This window comes from Dendrobates tinctorius, unplaced genomic scaffold (genome assembly GCF_039654945.1).
Source record: "Dendrobates tinctorius isolate UK_male_01 unplaced genomic scaffold, ASM3965494v1 ptg000107l, whole genome shotgun sequence".
Taxonomy (NCBI): Eukaryota; Metazoa; Chordata; class Amphibia; order Anura; family Dendrobatidae; genus Dendrobates; species Dendrobates tinctorius.
The window spans coordinates 4,217,240-4,239,747 of NW_027361775.1; the positions used below are offsets into that span (position 1 = coordinate 4,217,240).

General features: G+C 44.2%; 1 protein-coding gene across 2 annotated transcripts in view; it reads left to right on the top strand.

Annotated features, from left to right (window-relative positions):
• The window catches only part of HMGCLL1 (3-hydroxy-3-methylglutaryl-CoA lyase like 1), a 198,482-nt gene that overhangs the window by 15,074 nt on the left and 160,900 nt on the right, over nucleotides 1-22,508 (top strand). For both annotated transcript variants that reach the window (XM_073589137.1, XM_073589136.1), the window contains exons 3-4: nucleotides 1,480-1,557; nucleotides 6,344-6,451. In XM_073589137.1, coding sequence (XP_073445238.1) covers nucleotides 1,480-1,557; nucleotides 6,344-6,451 — 186 coding nt within the window. The remainder of the gene's footprint in view (nucleotides 1-1,479; nucleotides 1,558-6,343; nucleotides 6,452-22,508) is intronic.

A 22,508-nucleotide genomic window follows, 5' to 3' on the forward strand; every position in this document is an offset into this window, starting at 1 on the left:
TAACTTTATTACAATGTCCCAGGGGGGACATAACTGTCATGTGACAGATCGCTGATCTCCCACATCACAGATCGCTGTGACAGATCAGCGATCTGTCACAGGCAGTACTGCAGGCTTCCTCGTGCGTGCGCTTTGCAGGCACTGAGGAAGCCGGCTCCCTGCAGGCCCCCGAAGGTGCTCGCTGCCATTTTGGATCCATGGACCTGCAGGGAAGGAGGCCCTCGCAGCAGCGCTGCACATTGCGCTGCTGTGGGGGTCTCAGGGAAGCACGGAGGAAGCCCCCTCCCTCCCGATGCTTCCCTAAACCCCCGGTACACTGCAATCGTGTTTGATCGCAGTGTGCCAGAGGTTAACGTGTCGGAGGCAGTCCGTGACTGCCCCTGCCACATAGTGCCGGGTGTCAGCTGTGATAATCAGCTGACACCCTGCCGCGATCAGTGGCGCTCACCACGTGGGCGCCACTGATCGCTATGACGTACTATCCCGTCCCTGGGAATTACGTTCCAGGGCACATGGACGGGATAGTATGTCATATGGCAGAAAGGGGTTAAAGCAAAGAAGTGGAATATTCTTGAATGGCCAAGTCAGTCACCTGATCTCAACCCAATTGAGCATGCATTTCACTTGTTAAAGACTAAACTTCAGGCAGAAAGAGCCCGCAAGCAAACAGCAACTGAAAACCACCACAGTGAAGGCCTGGGAGAGCATCAAAAAGGAGGAAACACAGCATCTGGTGATGTCCATGAGTTCAAGACTTCAGGCAGTCACTGCCAACAAAGGGTTTTAAACCAAGTACTAAAAATGAACATTTTATTTACAATTATTTAAGCTGTCCAATTACTTTTGGTCCCTTTAAAAACAGGGTGGCACATATTAAGGAGCTGAACTCCTAAACCCTTCATCCAATTTTAATGTGGATACCCTCAAATGAAAGCTGAAAGTCTGAACTTCAACTGCTTCTGAATTGTTTTGTTTAAAATTCAATGTGGTAATGTGTAGAACCAAAATTAGAAAAATGTTGTCTCTGTCCAAATATATATGGACCTAACTGTATCTGAACCTATTGCTTGTAGATCGTACCGCATGTATTAGCTGTCATGTTATTTGGAAGGAGTGATGATTTGCTGTTTGCTGTTGTATAAGCATTTATGAATAATAAATATTGAAGCATCATTTTTTTGGGGGGATATAATTTAACATAGATTCAAAATGAATGATTATCTTACTGTCATATCTCAAACACCTCTTAAATTTTCTTATTTAATAGCACAAGTGACTATTATAATATCTTAACTAGCATAAAGCTGGGAGATTAACTAGGCATTTGCTTTTGATGCTGGGAATTGAGGGATACCTGTATCAGGGTGACTGTAATTGATGCCAAGTCTCAAAATATTAGGAATCAACAATGGACTTTGTTAAATATTTGGCTATACTTAATAATTGAATTTAATACATGTTGCATTGTATTTTTTTTAGGAGCCATGTGCAAGTGGTTTTCCAAAATATGTCAAAATAGTTGAAGTTGGGCCAAGAGATGGTTTACAAAATGAAAAGGTAACGTATTGTGTTCTAATAAGTTCTTATATGAATCATTATCAAATTAAAATAATACAATCAATATTCATCTCATCAAGTCAATATTTAGTAGCTAAACTTTTACCAGCAACTAAGAAACTGAGCAATTAGTTCTTTGCACTTGGTCGGTGATATTTTGTCTATTGTCATTTGCAAACCCGTTTAAATTCTTTAACTTGATAAAAGGGATGAAGAATGGTGTGCTATTGATTTTCTCATTCATTTCTCATAGTGGATAGTAATTAAGTCTTCCCATATAGCTGGCTATAGAAATAAAGATTCTTCTAAAGAGTATGTTGAAACTCCTTGGCTCTAATGAAAAATATATAGCAGCTACTATATATGTCCAATAGAGATGGGCGGACCCCTGGATGTTCGGGTCTGGCGGGTTCGACTGAACAATTACAAAAAGTTCGGGTTCGGGTATCAGAACAGTACCTGGACCTAAACCCAAACCAGAACCCCATTCACTTGAATGGGGGGCCTGAACAATGGGTGTTTGCCACCCTGGCATTTGCATGACAGCCAGGCAAACACTGTTTCTGATTGGTGGTGAAATCTTCCCTGCCAGTCAGAGAGCTGAGGTTCCCACACTGTCAGAAGAGAGCGTGAATGCGCAGCTGTGATCGAAGGTACAAAGTTTACCTCCAATCACTGGTGTTAGCTGATGGGAGAACTGATCACATAATCCAACGCCTGCTGCCAATAATAACAGTGAGAGCAGGAGTGGGGGATTGGAGTATTCATCATCTGCTCCTGCTCTGTGAATAAATAATTTAAAAAAACAGCGTGGGTTCCTGTGTATTTTTGATAACCAGTCAGGTAAAGCTCACAGATGGGGTGCGCAATCCTCAGCTGTCAGCCTCAGGAAGGCTATTTTTCAAGAATAGAAGGCAACCCATGCTGATTTTTATTTATTTAAATAAATAATTTTAGAAACGGCATGGAGTCCCCTCAATTTTTGACAAACAGCCTTGCTAAAGCAGACAACTGGGGGCTGGTATTCTCAGGCTTGTAAGGGGCCATGGATATTGGCCCCCCAGCCTAAAAATAGCAGCCGGCAGCTGCTCAGAAAAGGCACATCTATGAGATGAACTAATTCTAGAGCTTTGCCCAGCTCTTGCCACTTGCCCTGTTGCAGTGGTAAGTGAGGTTCATATTTGTGGGGTTGATGTCACCTTTGTATTGTCAGGTGACAGCAAGCCCATGGCTTAGTAATGGAGAAGCGTCTGTAAGACACCTATCTATTACTAAAACTATAGTGGTATGGTAAATAAAGACATAGCCAGAATAAAGTCCTTTTTTAGAAATAAAACAAAACGCACTTTTACTTTTTTATTTAAAAATAACAAACTCAGTTATACTCACCAAACGCTTATTTCACAGAACCCCTCGTTCTCCTGTAATGAAACTAAAATAGAAAAAACCACAATATACCATACACTACTGTTCAAAAGTTTGGGGTCACCCAGACAATTTTGTGTTTTCCATAAAACTCATACTTTTATTAATCAAATGAGTTGCCAAATGAATTTTAAATCTAGCCCAGACATTGACAAGGTTCGAAAAAAAAGATTTTTTTTTTAAATAATAATTTTCTCCTTCAAACTTTGCTTTTGGCAAAGAATGCTCCCTTTGCAGCAATTACAGCATTGCAGACCTTTGGCATTCTAATAGTTAATTTGCTAAGGTAATCTGGAGAAACTTCACCTCATACTTCCTGTAGCCCCTCCCACAAGTTGGTTTGGCTTGGTGGGCACTTTTTGCGTACCATACAGTCAAGCTGCTCCCACAACAGCTCAATGGGGTTGAGATCTGGTGACTGCGCTGGCCACTCCATTACAGATAGAATATCAGCTGCCTGCTTCTTCCCTGAATAGTTCTTGCATAATTTGGAGGTGTGCTTTGGGTCACTGTCCTGTTGTAGGATGAAATTGGCTCCAATCAAGCGCTGTCCACAGGTTATGATATGGCATTGCAAAATGAAGTGATATCCTTCCTTATTCAAAATCCCTTTTACCTTGTACAAATCTCCCACTTTACCAGAAACAAAGCAACCCCAGACGATCACATTACCTCCACCATGCTTGACAGATGGCTTCAGGCAGCATCTTTTCAGTTGTTCTGCGTCTCACAAATGTTCTTCTGTGTGATTCAAACACCTTAAACTTGGATTCGTCTGTCCATAACACTTTTTTCCAATCTTCCTCTGTCCAATGTCTGTGTTCTTTTGCCCATAATAATCTTTTCCTTATATTAGCCAGTCTCAGAGCTTTTTCTTTGCCACTCTGCCCTGAAGGCCAGCATCCCGGAATCGCCTCTTCACTGTAGACATTGGCACTGGTGTTTTACGTGTACTATTTAATGAAGCTGCCAGCTGAGGACCTGTGAGGCATCGATTTCTCAAACTACAGACTCTAATGTACCTGTCTTGTTGTTCAGTTGTGCACCGGGGCCTCCCATTTCTCTTTCTACTCTGGTTAGAGCCTGTTTGTGCTCTCCTCTGAAGGGAGTAATACACATCATTGTAGGAAATCATCAGTTTCTTGGCAATGGAATAGCCTTCATTTTTAAGATTAAGAACAGACTGTCGAGTTTCACATGAAAGTTCTTTTTTTCTGGCCATTTTGAGAGTTTAATGGAACTAACAAATGTAATGCTCCAGATTATCAACTAGCTCAAAGGAAGGACAGGTTTATAGCTTCTCTAATCAGCCAAACTGTTTTCAGCTGTGCTGACATACCTGCACAAGGGTTTTTAAGGGTATTCTAACAATCCATTAGCCTTCTTACACAGTTAGCAAACACAAAATACCATAAGAACACTGGAGTGATGGTTGTTGGAAATGGGCCTCTATACACCTATGAAGATATTGCACTACAAACCATACGTTTGCAGCTAGAATAGTCATTTACCATATTAACAATGTATAGAGTGTATTTCTGAATCATTTAATGTTAGCTTCAATGGAAAAAACTGTGCTTTTCTTTCAAAACTAAGGACATTTCTAAGTGACCCTAAACTTTTGAATGGTAGTGTACCTGTTTGTTGTTCTGTCCCATGCCATAATCCATGTCTGGGGGATAAACAGTTTTTCAACCCAGACAGTGCCAAGATGTGCCCATCCAGGCTGAGAACCACAGGTGGCTGAGCGGTTGCGAGTGCAGCCTCAGTGACCGGTGGTGACATCATTGAGGTTACCTCTGGTCACTGAGGCTCCGTTCTCAACCGGGCTGAACTGCCATGACCTCGGTGAGGTCCCCGCTAGCAGCATGAGAGTTTTTCTCTCGGTACGGACAATAAACTTCACTGTTCGAGTTCGCCCATCTCTAATGTCCAAGAAAGGTAAAGGATCCAGCTACCTTAATGTAATAATCATTCAAACAAAGACTAATAAACAAGAAGTGTTTTAGAGCAATAACAACAGGTAAAATATCTGACAGAGTAGTTTTCTGTTGACCAAAAACAGTAGTTAATTAAAGACATGGCAAATTTTATCCATAACTGAAATTGTTCAGATAATATGCTTATAATATGCCACGTTTTCCCATGAAATAATGATTCCAAAGCATAATTTTCTACCTATGCATTGTGTCATTTTTCTTTGTGTCATAGTGCCCTTTTTATGGAAATAATGAACAAATTGACAATTGAACGTTACCATTTTGAATCAAGTAGGCATTTTGCTACACAGTCTGTTACTGTTAAAGGGAATCTGTCACCTATTTGTTCACATATAAGATGTGGCCACCACCACCAGGGGCTTATCTAAAGCATTCTGTAACTCTGCAGATAAGCCTCCAATGTAACCTGAAAGATAAGAGAAACGAGTTATATTATAACAAGGGTGGTCCGGTCCGGGTCTGATGGGTGTCGCGGTCAGGGTCCTCCCATCTTCTAGCGATGACGTCCTCTTCCTTGCTTCCCATCGCGGCTCCGGCGCAGGCGTACTGCTCTACCCTGTTGAGGGCAGAGCAGAGTACTGCAGTGTGCAGGTGCCGGATCTCTTTGACCTTTCTCCGGGCCTGCGCACTGCAGTACTCTGCTCTGCCCTCAGCAGAAGGGAAGCAAGGAAGAGTATGTCATCGCTAGAAGATGGGAGGTGCCGAACCCGGACCCCGACATCCATCGGACCTGGACTGGACTGCCCCCCCAGTGAGTATAACATAAGTCGTTTTTCTTATCTTTCAGGTTACATTGGGGGCTAATCTGCAGCATTACAGAATGCTGTAGATAAGCCCCTGATGGCGGTGGCCGCATCTTATATACAAAAAAATAGGTGACAGATTCCCTAGGGTTATTCCCATCTTCATAGTTGGATATTTTCAGCTAGCGCATACTTTTGCAATTTTCTGCTTCTTAAAATGTGCAGCCATTCTTGAGATATAAGCACTTGCTGCACTGTTCTGAAGTTGGCCGGGGTTAAGAGGTAACATTGCACTAAAGCGTCCCTGGGCAGGTTCAATACAGTGCTTACAAGCTCACTATAAAATAGCTTGTAAGCCCTTATCTATTCTTTTTTATACATCTATTTAATGATATATTCAGTTGATATTTTGAAATCTGGTGACGCAACCCCTTGAAATTTTGTGCACTTTGCATCATTAACTTTACAGTGGACAAAGCGAATTGTTTTCTGTTACTTTTGTTTTTTTATATGGTGAAGTACAGACGGCTAAATGAAAATGTAGCTTAAATACAGGAAGATTATTATCTGTAAGAATAATGCAGAATAGAATATCAATATTTATTATTTCCTTTTCAGACTTTTGTACCAACTGACGTTAAAATTGAGTTAATCAACCGCCTCTCAGAAGCTGGTCTACCAGTCATAGAAGTTACCAGTTTTGTCTCTTCCAAATGGGTTCCGCAGGTGAGATATTTATAGGGGCTGTCCACCATTGGGGACATTTTTTTTCTTCCTTGAATGTATATTTTTGGCTACAAATCATTTTTTATAATTGGGTTTCAATAAAACATTTGCACTGTTTGCCTTTGATAGCTTCTGTACTGCAATATCGATTGCATGCTGTATAATGAGTTAACTGGAAATCTGTCTGTAAACTTATTCTAATGTCCAGGGGGAGAGCTTGAAAATTTTTTATCTATCTTTTCTTTAGCTCCTTTCAGGCAACAGACTCCTTTTCATGACAAAAGACCACATCAAAGTTTAATGTGCAGGGAAACAAAGGGCCTGGGAAAGCCAAATTTGTAATGAAACCAAAATGCAAAAATGGTTTGTCACCTATCTACTAGAATAACCCATTATCTCCTGTAATTTGTATACCATATTTTATCCATGATGGAATAAATGTTAAAGAGGTATACCCATCTCCAAGATCCTATCCCAATATGTAGAGTGGTAATAATAATAATAATAGCAAATACCTCCATTTTGAAATGTAGTATAGTTTTTCTAATTTGCTATCTTTTTCCTCATGTGCAGGCATTGCAGGACCTTAGGTATCCATGGTTATGTTCGCTGATATAGTGACAGCTAACTTGTTGCTTGTGGTTGTAACCATCAGAATCACCCAATCTATCAATATATAAAAAGAATTCATCGAATCGGTAAACGGGGCAAAAAATCAAAAGGCCAGAATTACGTTTTTTTAGTCGCTGCAACATTGGAATAAAATGCAATAATGGGTGATCAAAAGATCGTATCTGCACCAAAATGGTATCAATAATAATTTCTGCTCGGCATGCAAAAAATTAGCCCTTATCTGGCCCCAGATCCCGAAAAATGGGGACGCTACGGGTCTCGAAAAATGGCAACTTTTTTTTTTTTTTTTTACAAATTTTAGAATTCTTTTTCACTACTTAGATAAAAAAAGAACCCAGACATGTTTGGTGTCTATGAACTCGTAATGGCCTGGAGAATCATAATGGCAGGTCAGTTTTAGAATTTAGTGAACCTAGTAAAAAAGCCAAGCAAAAAACAAGTGTGGGATTGCAGTTTTTTTGCAGTTTCACTGCACTTGGAATTTTTTTCCCATTTTCTGTTACATGACATGGTAAAACCAATAGTGTCGTTCAAAAGCACAACTTGTCTCACAAGAAATAAGTCCTCACATGGCCATATTGGTGGAAAAATAAATAAGTTATGGCTCTGGGAAGGAGGGGAGCAAAAAATGAAAATGCAAAACCAAAAATACCCCTCATCGTTAAGGGGTTAAGGATGGAACAAATTTCCATACTACTTGTCTATCACATATGGCTTATTAACAAGTGATCTTATTAACACTCAAGCAACCTTTATTTAAAATATCATTTTCTTTTTAATTTTTGAGAAGATCAAGCAAGTATTCAACTCAATTGCAAAACAGTGAACAGAACTCTCATATTCCAGCTTTGTTCTCTTTTTAAATTTTGCTAGCACAGGACCTTAAAAAAAGCTGATCAGTGGCGTTAGGGTATTGGACACCACTGATCTAACATCCATTACCTACAGTATTTTAAGAAGCAATCCTACTAACTGTTTTCGCCCTAAACCTGTGTCATTGTTTGTGTAGTGTACGGCCAGTATATTAATATACTCGACTATCGCCGTCTTTTCCAGTATCTAGCACCGTTATGCTCATTTTCTGACTCACGTACCGGAAATTCTTTGGTTTACATTGCGCTCTATGCATGAGACAGAAGTCTCTTTTACAGTGTAAGGAAATAGAGCTTTGTTCTGACACTGCATGGGCTTATGCTGTAAAAGTCGATTGCTGGTCACGCAGTGCACAGAGTGACATGGAGAGTCGGAATTGTCGTCACATAAGTCACATTAAATACTGCAGAAGACAGCAATCAGTGAGTATGTCAAGATACTGACTATGCACTACACTAATATTTTCACAGGTTTATGGTAAAGAAATAGTTGATAGGAGGGCTGACCCCTGACAAAGGTGTTCCAAAACGCGTGTTGGGGTTGGCACGTGGACCCTCTGTCTGCCCGCACTTGCCCACATATCAGGTGATGTTTGTGCCAGATATATTATCTTTAATTGTGGTAATGTGTTCCATTTGATACTATTTATGATATCTGCTGGCCTGCATTCATTCTAATTGTCTACATAGTTTTTAAGATGTATTATTCTATGAATATATTCACCTCCATTAGAATGGTGTTTTGACCTTGACACCCCACATGATCAAGGCATTCATGGTCCATTGTGCCCTTTCTATGTTTGTGGATGACTATTGGTGTTTTAGCATTTGATACTGTTTTCTTGCCCTGCCATAAATAAAGCAATTTTATACATTAGACCTTTGGTTGTCATTTGGATTTTTTCTTCCCCCCTGATGTTAATATTGATAATGTATATCAAATTAGTGGGGATCCAACACCTGGCATCCCACTGATCAGCTCTTTTTAGATCTTGTGCTGTAAGCAATCTACAACCCTGGACCACCAGGGATCTGCTCACTGTATTGCAAGTGAACCAGTATCAACAACGACCTCCACACAATGAACAGAGTCTTGCATTTCCAATTCTTTACACCAATTACATTGACTGACCCAGGAGCTGAAAACAGCTGATCAATAGCGGTGCTGCATGTCGGACTTTCACTGATCTTATGATGATGAGTTATCTATCAGAAGGATACCACTGATCATCAAAATTATAAGGTCAGACCTCCTGTTTAAATTAAGTCAATATTCTGTTTATTATCTAAACATATCTAAAGTTCTGTGGTGACTACATTTGTAAAGTATCTCTGTAATGACAGCTAATTTTTCTATAACAGAGCTCCAAATCTACACAGAGGTAAACAATAAAATTCTGCGTACGGCCACACTGGGGGAAATTATCCATATGGATTTATAAGACTCATATTCTAAATATTAAATAAGTAAATTTAACTTCCTAAAATTACCCCTTTGTGATTGCTGCAGATGATAAACAGATGATGCAGAATTTTGTATGAGAATAATGGAAATCAGGCTGTTATTGTAATACCTATCCCTTTTGGTTACTGGGCAGTGCAAGATCTTTTTTGCAGATAGTGTCCTGGCAGAATGGTTTAATTCTTGCGACTTTTACTGCCATTTAGTCAGGGAACAATGAGGTTAAATCTTGGCTGTTGAGATTATTCCTTTCTGAGATCACTGGGAAGTGCTGTCTTCTATTTAAACCCCTGAACCTCTGACTCCCATTTCCAGATAAAAGTGTATTTTCTTTGGTCCAAAACCTCAGTGTTATTGCTTCTGTTGTGCCTTTATAAACATTTTATTTTCTGGCCTTGGCTTGTTTTTCACCACCTGCTTGCTTTTTGATTTTGCCATTGACTAGACATCTTGGTACCGATTGGTACCAATTGGCGTTCTGAGCCTTATTGCTAACAGCTTGTTCCACCTGTCATCAGCTGACGTCATTCCCCAACCAAGTGCTCCTGTATATGTCCAGATCCCTTACTAGAGGTTTAGGGGTGAAAGTAAGCACAATTCCTAGGATTTGGTGGACAAAGTGGCTTGCACTAAATCTGTCCATGGAAGCCCTTTTTATGGCGGCAGGCTTCCACGAACAGTGACACAGCCACACTTATAAGGATTTATTATGAAATTAATAAACTTATTACCTAGGTATTAAAAGGAAACTGTCTTGTGAAAAAATGCTATTAATAGCATTCTGAACCTGCCCCCACTTATGTGACCTTTGTCAAGGTAAGTCTGTGTGTGCCGTGACAAGACTTCAGGGTCTACAGGTGCCTTGACAGGACTTTAGGTTTAGTCCTCCATATTTCTGCGAGTTCAGTGAGTTCGGCGTGAGTTCAGTCACCTCTCTGTTTATAAAGCGCGGTGGCTGTAGCCATGCCTCCGACACTGACTGTCAACTGGCTTATCATTAGGGCCTACTGTCAGTCATGGCCTGAGGGCACTGTTAGGATACGGTTACACTAAGCGATGCACCAGCGATCCCGACAACGATATGGATCGCTGATGCATTGCTAAGAGGTCGCTAGTAAGCTGCCACACAGGCAGATCTCATCAGTGACATAGCAGCAGTCGGGGGTCGCTACTTACATGTCAGGCGCGGCGATCCTGAAGTCCTCCCGCCCGCCTCCACACGTCGCTCGTCGGCACCACAGGAAGCCCAGCAGGAAGCGCCCGATGAGAAATGGTCCAGGACGTTCTCGCGCAATCAGCGATAATCAGCGGGGGAGCCGGTCGGAAGTATCACTTGTAGCGATATCGCTAGCAATATCGCTGCTGCGTCACAAAATCGGTGACGTTACAGCGATATTGCCAGCGATATTGCTATGTGAAACGGGCCCTTTACAGTCTCCACTCTCTGTACACAGAGCTGTGACTGAATCCACACTGGCACCAGCCTATGACTAAAGCCTGAATGCTGTCGGGAGGAATAAAGTTAATTTTCTCCCGGCAGCAGACATCAAAGTGCCGATGCTGGTCAGGTTATGAACACTATTAACCTGCAGATTAAACCTATATCAGGATTATAGCATTTTTTTTTCATGTGACAGGTTCCTTTTAAAGAAATGACCATTCATCTCAATGTCATCTCAAAAATTTCTCATATAAAATATTTACTGTTTAACATTTTTTGAATTATCACTGTCAACTTTCATTTCCTTTATGGTTATTTATATTTCATTAATATCTACAGAACTTGTTTACTAAAATATAAACCTTTCTGCAAATGAGGAAATATGGTACAGTAGCATATACATTTCAATAAAGAGAAAAATATATTCTAAGAGATGGAAACCTGAAGCGGGCAAGGTGAAAGGTTTAACAGCACAGACAATAAGCTTTTGAATTGATTTCAAATTAAAGTTCTTGGTATATTGAACACCTAGCTACAGGGGGAGTAAGAGGTAAACCTTGAGGTCATGGAAAAGATATCATCCAACTCAGATAACACATTACATTGCCAATGACAAACATGCCCTTGGGTTTGGGTGAAGAGGAGCTTTGACCTGATAATAAAACCAGCACACTTGTTATTTAGAGAATTGCTCTTTTATGCAACATCTTATACACTGTAGTGAATATCAGTTTATGAAATGAACTTATAGATGACACACATGTATAGACTGTGGTTTACATTTATATCTCATCCTTATAGCTGCTTAGAAGTTTTCTTCACACCTGAATAGGGATGAACAACCCCAAATGAAAAAGTTTAGGGTCTGTATCGGACACTGAGTGTCCGTTACTGAACCCCAAACACAGACTTTTTACTGTACATTTGGCTCCCTGTTCAGGTTGCAGTGCAGCCAGTCAACATGCTTTTAGATTGTGGGCACTTGAGAAGTTATCATAGCCATGCTGAGTATTGGCATGACTGTGAGTGACCAACGCAGCACGTGACCTGTCCTGTGTAAAGGTCGGATCACGAGAGCTGCCTCCATCATGCTGCCATTAGTATAGCTATAGGATGACAGATTCAGACTGTGCACTTTATGAAAAAAAACACCATGTGTACTCTGCAACCATTATCTGTGGTAGTACTGTGCTAAAAGCCACTGAGTCTACAGTGCCATCTCATCTGTGAGAGTATCAAAAAACATAGAAAAAATGAATGGCACTAAGATCCAACTATCTGACTTGCCACAAAAGAAAGACGGCATCCAATGAACAGCGGTGTACTTAGCTTCAGGTTATGGTGCACAGCATTGAAAAAACATCCATAATCACGAAAAAATAGAAAAAAATGCGGCACTCACCCATAAGCTATAATAAAATGCAGTCCTTTATTCAACCATACACGGTATATGGACACACTTCATAGGACAAACAGGTAAGGGAAGACAGTGGGGAGGGAAGTGGACAACAGTCGCTTCACGTCAAGAGACGCTTCTACGGGTCCTGATTAAGAGCATATAATCAATCACATTAACCAAAGTATCCAAGATGGCCAGATAAACAGAGATAAAAAATAGCAAATACCATTCATATGTAGGGGCAATAATAAAAGTTGGACCTGATACATGGCTCACCCTCAAGTATCCCTAAAGAGTGTCCCTACCTTGCTGCGAAGGTTGGCACCCTAGCTTGTACCCAAAATGTCGCCCTTGCTCACTGACGGCTCACCCTCACTTACCTTTGACATTCACCCACCGGATAACAAAGGCACGAATAAGCCTCTAATGGTGGTCAAGGGGTGGGGGGTGTTTAGGTTTTGTTAAAATATAACAAGATGATTACATCTAATAGGACAGAATTTCCGATTTCAGAAATCAATGCAAGTCAATGGGAGAAAAAAAATCGGAATTACAAAATGACCACTACAGTGCTATATAATGGATAAAATGGAGGGGAAACACCTCAGGATAATGGGAAAGGAGTTTGCAGAGGCAGAGGAGCAAAAAAATCGCTAGAGAAATGCACAGAGCGAAAGCTGTAGCATGAAAACATCTTCTTAATAGCGGTGTTTTTTCTTTGGGTTAGGATTAGTTGGGGTAGGGTTAGGGTTTATGGTTAGTAGGGTTAGGGTAAGGGTTAGGGGTTAAGGATAGTTAGGGTTAGGGTTAGTGATTTTACATTATTAAATTAAAACTGCTGGTGGTGGTGTCAATATGCCCTTTGACTGACATGTGTCCGCATTCAGCTCACCTTGCTTTGCAGGGAGTTTCCAGGAGCACCACGTGGAGGAACGGATACACTCCCTTTAAACCATGTTTAGTCTTCTTCTGCTGATTATATTACTGTTATTCAGTAATTCTGCATATTGATATTCTGCTTTTGGTTCATGTACATCTGCTCCTACTGCTTCCTAAACCTCTGTGTATGGTTATCCTGCTATTGGCTGGTTGCAGAATGTCCCAAACCCAGAGGAAATACGCAGAAGTAACAGTAGGCACAGGAACTTGAGAGAACCAGCTGGTGAGTCTGGAACCCGTATAGGAAGCAGAAATCAGCATAAGAGCCAATGGAACTAACGGGCACCAGCTGACGTTACCGGAGGCCGATAACTAAGCAGGAGGTAACCTGTGCCAGAATGCACTACCAAGGACCAGCATACGTTACTGGAACTCGGATACCACAAAGGAGGGACCTAAGCCATTGACTCTACTGAGAACCAGCTGACGTTACTGGAACCCAGATAAGCAGCAGAAGGTAAAAGTGCCAGTGGCTGTACTGGGCAACAGCTGAAACTACTGTAGCCCGGATACCACAATGTAGTAGTGACATAAGCCAAAGCACTGCCGAGAAGCCCAAAAAAAACCCACAAAGACGCAAGTTCAAGAGCAAAAAGACATGAGTCCGGGGACATCTCCATCTGTCTTCTTGTCTTGGGTCTTCTGCATCTGTCTTCCTGTCTTGGGTCTTCTGCATCTGTCTTCCTGTCTTGGGTCTTCTACCGGAGTAATGTCTTCTCGTCAGAAGGTGCAAGAGCCACATTTGCCCCCGCAACCAGGACACAGTCTTCTTTACTCCGCAGTCGCAGCAGGGGAGGAGGAGGGCCTATTGGCACTGTCGAGACCAGCCTTGAGCGCCAGGTCCCGGAGTCCACGTAGGGGGCTCCTACACTGCCGACACCACGGATAACAGCAAATTGAGCTGGAATGAAGTACGGCGGGGTCGTGGAACAGTGCGGCGGACACAACCGTGTAACGGCGAGCGTTGTCGAAACACGGTTTGGAGCAGGAGGTACCTGTTCCCTTGGGCACTCCCGAGAACCAGCTGGCGATGCTGGAACTCGGTTTACCCCTCGGGGGAGGCACCTATGTTCGCACTTCACTGCCAGGAAACAGCTGGCGTGGCTGGATCCCGCCTCTTGTGCTTCTGCCTATAAGTGTTTGGCATCTGTCGTCCTTTTTTCCACTTTGGTCTAACGAGGTACAGCTGGCGTTACTGTTGCCCAGAAACACAGCATGCTGTGAAAGTGGCAGTCACGGAAATGGGCACTAGCTGGCGGTACTAGAGCCCAGAAACACGACATGCTGTGAAATCAGCAGTCACGGAAATGGGCGCTTGCTGGCGGTACTAGAGCCCAGAAACACGGCATGCTGTGAAATCAGCAGTCATGGAAATGGGCACTAGCTGGCGGTACTAGAGCCCATGGAAAACAGTATGAGGTGAAAGAGTCAGTCACAGAACCAGGTGCTAGATGTTGGTAGTAGAGGCCAGAGCACGGGCTTAACAGATGACGCTGTGTGCAACATAGGCACATGATAGATCATGCACACTGCTACCAACCATGCATGTAACCTGTCTACTCTGGCCCAGGGCAGCTAAAGTCACCAGAAATCCAGGCCTGGTTCATTTTTACGAATGTAAACCAGTCCACCTTTGCAGCGGATAGTCTGGTACGTTGGTCTGTTAGTACATTGCCAGCTGCACTAAAGACACGTTCAGAAATCACACTGGCACCAGGACAAGCCAGGACCTCCAAGGCATTCTGACTAAGCTCGGGCCATGTATCCAACTTGGAGACCCAAAACTTGAAGGGGGCAGATCCATCCTGAAGCACACTGACAGGGGTGGAGAGGTATTGTGCCACTATGTCACGGTAACGTTGCCTCCTAGTGTGTTGCACTGTCTGTGCTGATGATGCCTGAACTGTTTGCGGGTTCAGAAACCGTTGGAACAGGTTGGATACACTGAACCTGTCAGTAGCAGATGTACTGCTTCTGCTACAGGCTTCTGAATGGATTCCGCTGGGCCCAGGACGCACTGAGGTGCCTGCTAGTGCTCACGCATCAATGCTATGCGGTGGAAAAGAGTACATGAGTGAATTAACCAGTGCATCTTGGGACTCCTGCATTTTACGCGCCCGGTTCAACGGTGTAATTAGGCTTTGAAGGCTCTCCCGGTAATGTGGATCTAAGAGGGTGGCCACCCAGTAGTCATTTGTGTGGGGAATACGAGCCACGCGTGGGTCATTTCTCAGACACTGCAGCATGAAGTCACTCATGTGCTGAAGGCTGCCAACTGGCCATGCATCGCTGTCACCAGCTGGAGGAATGTGCTCTGGCTGCTTTGCATCACCCCATCCACGCTCTATCTGGTGACTACTAGTAGAGCGCTGTGTACTTTCCTCCTCTGGCTCATCCTCATAGTCCTCCTCATCCTCCTCACTTGCTGTGTCCTGCCTGGACCTTTGTGAGGCACCCACAGAGCTTTGTACGAACTGGGCCGATGAAGATTGCCTGGTTGGTCCAAGTGTCTCATCATACTCCTCCTCCTCCAGAGAAACCTCATCCCTTAGTCCTTTAAGTGATGATTCTATAAGGCATATAAGGGGAAGAGTCAGGCTGAGTAGGGCAGCATCCGCGCTCACCATCAGAGTGGAGTCCTCGAAGCACTTCAAAATGGTGCATATGTCCTTCATGGATGCCCACTCTGTGGTTGTAAAATGGGAGGGCTGAGATGTGTGTCGTCTACTTTGTGCCTGCTGCAGCTGCAACTCCATAATTGCAGGTTGCTGCTCACACAACCTCCGCAGCACATGCAAAGTCGAGTTGCACCTGGTGGGGAGGTCAACAATGATGCGGTGCTCGGGCAGGCCCAATCTGCGCTGCATGGCTGAAAGGCGCGATGCAGCCATGCTTGAACGCCGCAAATGAGAGCACTCATATCTGACTTTGTGCAGCAGCTCCTCAAGGTCAGGATAGTTCCTAAGGAAACTCTGCACCACCAAGTTTAGGACATGGGCAAGGCATGGAATGTGAGTCAGACCACCTAGGCCCAGAGCCGCCACCAGGTTTTGGCCGTTGTCACACACCATCATACCTGGCTGAAGGTTGAGCGGCGCAAGCCACATGTCGCTCTGCTCCTTGAGCGTGATCCACAGCTCGGTTGCGGCATGGCTAACATCACCCAGATAAACCAATTTCAACACGACCTGTTGATGTTTGGCCGATGCAGTGCTGAAATCGGTTGTTGGGCTACGTCTGGGTGCAGGCGAGTCTGATGAGGAATATGAGGAGGAGTCAATTTGTACGGAGGAGAGGCCTGCAATCCGTGGAGTTGGCAGGACCCGTGCACTTGCACTGTCTACTTCAGTTCCAGGCTCAACTACATTTACCCAATTGGCGGTGATGGAAATGTAGCGTCCTTGGCCATGCTGACTGGTCCACGCGTCGGTGGTCAGGTGGACCTTGCTACTAACTGCATTTTGTAGCGCATGCTTAATTTTATGCTCCACATGCTGTTGCAGGGCAGGGACGGCTTGCCTGCTGAAGTAGAAGCAGCTGGGAACGCTGTATTGTGGGATTGCAAACCCCAACATATCGATAAAGGCTGGCTTGCTCACCAGCCAGAATGGTAGCATTTCCACTGCAAGCAGTTTGGCAATGCGAGAATTCATGCCCTGTGCTCGTGGGTGGTTTGCCGAGTACGGGCGCCTTTTCTCCCACACCTGTGTGACAGATGGCTGCACACTGGATTGGGAGTGTGAGGATGCCAGTGATTGGGATGCTGATGCTGACGAAGTACAGACAGTGTGCCACCGCACAACACTACCTGCAGATGCACCCTGGCATTCTGGCGAGGAAGCGGGAGCAGCTGTTTGTGAGCTGGAGTAAGAGGTGGCCGCTGTGGCTGAAGAGGTCGAAGGTGGGGAACCAGCTGCAGGTGGCGAATCATCTTGGGTGTGATGCTGCCACTCCACAGGGTGCCTCTTCCTGACATGCGTCAACATATTGGTGGTATTAAGGTTGCTGACGTTCTTCCCTCTCCGCACAGTTTGTCGACAAAGCTTGCATCTGACTACTGTAACGTCGTCTGCAACTTGGTCGAAAAAGGCCCATGCACCACAGCTCTTGGGCGCACCCCTTGTGTTCTTTAAAAGAGCCCTGCTCCTAACGCGTGCTGAAGTTGAGGGAGCCGACAACCAATTTTTCCCTCTTCCTCTCCCACGTGGACAGCCATGCTGCGCCACACCTGCAAGCTCTTCCTCCCAGCTATCCCCATTTGCTTGCTGCCCCTCAGCATGCCATTATGGGTCAAGGACCTCGTCATCCAATACACTTTCATCAGCAGAAACTGGCAGCTGAGTTTCATCATCATCTGCTGACTGGGGTCTGGTCACTGTGGGCACTGGCCCACCCTCCACTTCTTCCTCAGACGGACATAGTGGTTGCGCATCTGTGCACACTACCTCTTCTTCAGCTGCAGGAATGCTGTCTGGATGGCACACAGATTCCAAGCCAACAGATTCTGAGAAGAGGATTAAGGTTGGCTCCTGAGTCCTGGCCCTCTGAATGTCTGGGCAATTTAGTGGGCGGTGAAGAAGCAGATGGGTGCTGCTCTTCAGTGGGCTGACCCGATGTGGTGGAGAGGTCCTGGGAGGATGCTGTGCTCATTGAGGTGGATTCCTCAGCTGCCATCCAACCTACAACGGTTTCTACTTGATCCTCTCTTTTCAGCCTATGGCCCTGCGCTCCTAACAAGCTGCACATAAATGACTGCTGCCTGGTGAAAGTAGGTGCTGAGTGAATTGGGCCTGCTGCTTGCCCTGGATGTGCACCATGTCTAGCTGCTGATGCACCTCTTCCGCGGCCGCCACGGGGACATCCCTTACTCCCTGCCTTCTTCATCTCTATTGATGGATTCAAGAAAGTAATTATTAGGAATTAGTGTGCTTATTCCTGTAGGACTACAAACAGGTATAAGAAACACTAATGGCACTGTATGATGATGGAGTGTCTGCTACACTTTATTTGAATCTAGAGTGGCCTACACAAAGAGTAACGTGTGTTTGTGGTATTGGTGTACACGTTACAGTCGGATGTCACAGCGTAGTAAATGACACTGCTGTGATACCAAAAAAAAAAGGATTCTTCGGGACTGGGCCAGGTGCTGTGTGGCACCAGCCACAGAGGTTGTTTGGGTCCCTCACAGCACAATGCCTATATAGTGTTTAACCTTTATGAAAAAATAGGGGAAGGGGATTTAGGGGATGAAAAGAAAAGGCAGTGAGACATACACCACACAGTGCTGCAGCAAGAGGAGTTGCAGCAGCTGCAGTGAACGTGCGCTGCACTGTCTCACTAAGCACCTCACTGAGAGCCTGCACAGCACAAAAAATGAAACTGAGCGGGGTCAGTGAGGAAAAATACTGCTTCTGTTACACACAGGGGCTGCTAAAGTCGCTGAAAAACTATTTGTATCGCTATTAGATCCGAGATCTCTCCCTATCTCCAACAGCAACCTATCCCTATCTGCTTTCACAGTAGAGTGAGGCTAAAATGGCAGGTGCAGCCTTTTATACTGCCTGATCACACCATCCAGCCAGCCAATCGCAGCGCAACCCCTAGCTAGCAAGTTTGGATGCCTCCTACCAAGCTTAGGGGAGTTACACAATGTTGTCAGCAATTCTTCAGCCCCTGATTGGCTCCACGGAGCGCTCAGAGGCTGAAGGATTATGGGATTTCCTATGTGAAAAAAATATCGGAATCGGAAATCAGAATTCCGATATCGCAAATATCGGGCCGATTTCCGATATTTCAATATCGGAAAGCTCATTCCTAGTGTCAATACTTTTGGCCACAACTGTATGTGGTACTCCGGACTGCAACCTATTACCAGTAAAAGGTAAAGAAACTGCACCTCTCTGTGTCTTTCTCTCATTTATCTGCACCCCAACGTTTACAGCTATTTTTACTATTTATTTAACATCTTTGCCCTGGGACTATTGCTCTACCTGTGGAGAGCTACAACATCATAACTGTGCCTAACATCCATCCCAGAGAAGCAACACTGCAGCGCTGGTCACCTCTGACTAGAATACCACAGGTGGTGTCACGTATTTCACCATCTAATAACTTTATTTTCATTTTTACCACATAAATACCACACAACTTTCCCCTATTTTATTACTGGACGCCTCTGGGCCACGGACCAGGTCACTGTCGCTGTGACACCATCCCCCATGGAAATCGATGGGCCCGGTACCAAGTACCCCCAGGCCCCGCTGGGCGCTCCACTAACAAGGTCCAAACTGCATAGGGATACATAGGAAGGCTTGTCTAACTAATTAGAGCAAGCTATAAATGAAGAATATGGAAATAAGATAGCTGAGCTGAAACAGATACCCAGAAGCATGATATTACTTGTACAAGAGGCAGTGCCTGTGGCTTGCTGCCGAGACCCTGTGGGCAGTAAATAGCAGAGGAGCTGTGCTGGAAGTATGGGCAGCAGTGGAGAGCAGGGCAGAGAGTTGCCCAACGTGTGTCTCAGTCACCCAACGTGTGTCACCAATAAACTGACTTCCTCAGGGGCTAATATTGTGAATTACACAATTTTTCAGAATTTTGATGCAAATTACTGTATTTTAGCAACAATAGAATGCAAGTTATTTTTCAATATTTGTTGGGTTTTTTTTTGCATTTTGGATGGTAAGTCAATGTTCTCTTCCACATCCACCTGCTGCTGCTCCTTCTCCTTAATCTACTCCACAATCTGGTGCATATAACATTGTCCTTAATCATCCCAACAGCCCAATGGGGGTGATGAACATGTAGAAATTGCTGTTCTTTTTGCATCTCTTGTTGTATGCTTGTGAGTTATATACAGAGTTATAGCAAAAATGATGCTACACGAAACCTGGAAGCTGTGGTGAGTAGTGACGTCAGTCACTACACCGCTCATCAGAGTCATTGAGCCCTCTGTATAATGGCTCCATATAGAGCCCCACAGTATTATGGACTCATTAAGTGCACAACAGTAGGTTTGCCCAATATAGTGCTGCACAGTATAATGGTCTCATATTGTTCCCCACAGTATAATGGCATCATATATTGCCCCACAGTATAATGGCCCCATATAGTGCCCTACAGTATAATGGCTCCATATTGTACACCACAGTATAATGAAGCCATACAGTGCTCCAGTTTAATGGACCAATATAGTGCTCCACATTATAATGGCTCCATATAGTGCACCACAGGCTAATGGCCGCATATAGTGCACTAGACTATAATTGCCCCATATTGTGCACCACAGTACAAAGAACCCATATAAAGCTCCACAGTATAATGGACCCATATAGTGCTCCACAGCATAATGGACCTACATAGTGCCCCACAGTATAATGGGATTGTATATTGCTCTATAGTATAATGGTCACATATAGTTTCCCACAATATAATGGCCCCATATAGTGCACCACAGTAAAATGGCATCATATAGGGCCCCACAGTATAATGGCCGGATATAGTGCCCCACAGTATAATGGCCCTATATAGTGGCTCAGAGTATAATTGCTCCATATGGGGCCCCACAGTGTAATGGCCCCATATAGTACTCCACAATATAATGGTGTCAAATAGTGCCCCACAGTGTAATGGCCCCACATAGTGACCCACAATATAATTGCCCCATATGGTGTCCCAGAGTATAATAGCCCCATATAATGACCCCATATTGTGCTCCACAGCATAATAGCCTTATATAGTGCCCTACAGTATAATGGCCCCATATAATGCACCACAGCATAATGGCGCATATAGTGCTCCACAGTATAATGGCTTCATATAGTGCCCCACATTATAATGGTGTCATATAGTGCTCCACAGTGTAATAGCCCCATATAGTGCCCCACAGTATAATTGCCCTATATGATGTCCCACAGTATAATAGTAGCATATAGTGGCCCATAGTATAATGGTACCATATATTGCTCCACAGTGTAATGGCCTTATATAGTGCCTTACAGTATAATGGCCCCATTTAGTGTCCCACAGTATAATGGCCCCATATAGTGTATCCATGTTTAAGCCCCCTATCCTGGTATATGGCACCCATCCGGGTACATGGCCCCCATCCTGGTATATGGCCCAAATCTTCGTATATGCCCCCCATCCTCATATATGGCACCCATCTTGGTATATGGCACCCATCCTGGTATATGGCCCCATCTTGATATATGACTGCCATCCTGGTATATGGCCCCATCCTGGTATATGCCCCCATCTTGGTATATGTCCCCATCCTGGTATATGCACCCATCCTGGTATATGTCCTCTGCAGTGATATAATGGTCCTATATAGTGCCCTACGATATAATTGCCCCATATAGTGCTCCACAGTATAATTGCCTCATATAGTGCTTCACAGTACAATATAGTGAAGTATAGTTTAGTACCACGCAGTGTAAAGGCCCTAAATAGTGCTCTACAGTATAATGTAAGGACCCACAGTATAATGGCCCAATATAATGGCTCTATAGAGTGCACCACAGTATAATGGCCCCATTTAATGCATCCTTGTATATGGTCTCCATCTTGGTATATGGCCTCCATCCCAGTATATGGCTCCTATTTTGATATATGACCCCCATCTTGGTATATGCCCCTATCCTGGTATATGGCACCCCTCCTGGTATATGGCACCCATCTTGGTATATGCCCAATCACATTATATGGCACCCATGCTGGTTTATGGCTGCCATTCTGGTATATGGTCCTTCATGCTATTATATGGCTCTGCATCATGGTATATGGTCCTCAACTTGGTATATGGCCGCCATCCTAGTATATGTCTCCATCCTGGTATAAGGCCCCCTGCATCCTGGTATATGGCCCCCATTCTGGTATATGGCACCCATCCTGATATAATGTATGTCCCCAATATATTCAGTGCAAAGAAAAAAAAGCAAAAGACACTTCTACTTACCTTCAACACACTCCCACACAGTGCTGTGTCTTCTGTGTGCTCTGAACAGGTCGGCAGTGAGCTGTGATCACACCAAACAGCTATGATCATTGCTGCATGCCTCCGACACATATGCTTGCCTCACCCCAGACCTTCACTCCCTGGCACTTTCTTTCCCCAGCATCTCCTGTCATGGCATTCACTGACTGAGCAGGGGGGGGGGGAATGGAGCCCACAGTATACACTGTGGGCTCCACAAAGATGGTCAGCCCAGGCCACAGCTAAGAGGCAGGAGAAATGGCCTCAATACAAGAGATTCGGTCACCGTCTGACCACAGTCTCTTATGTCCCGGAGCTGCCGTAAGTAACG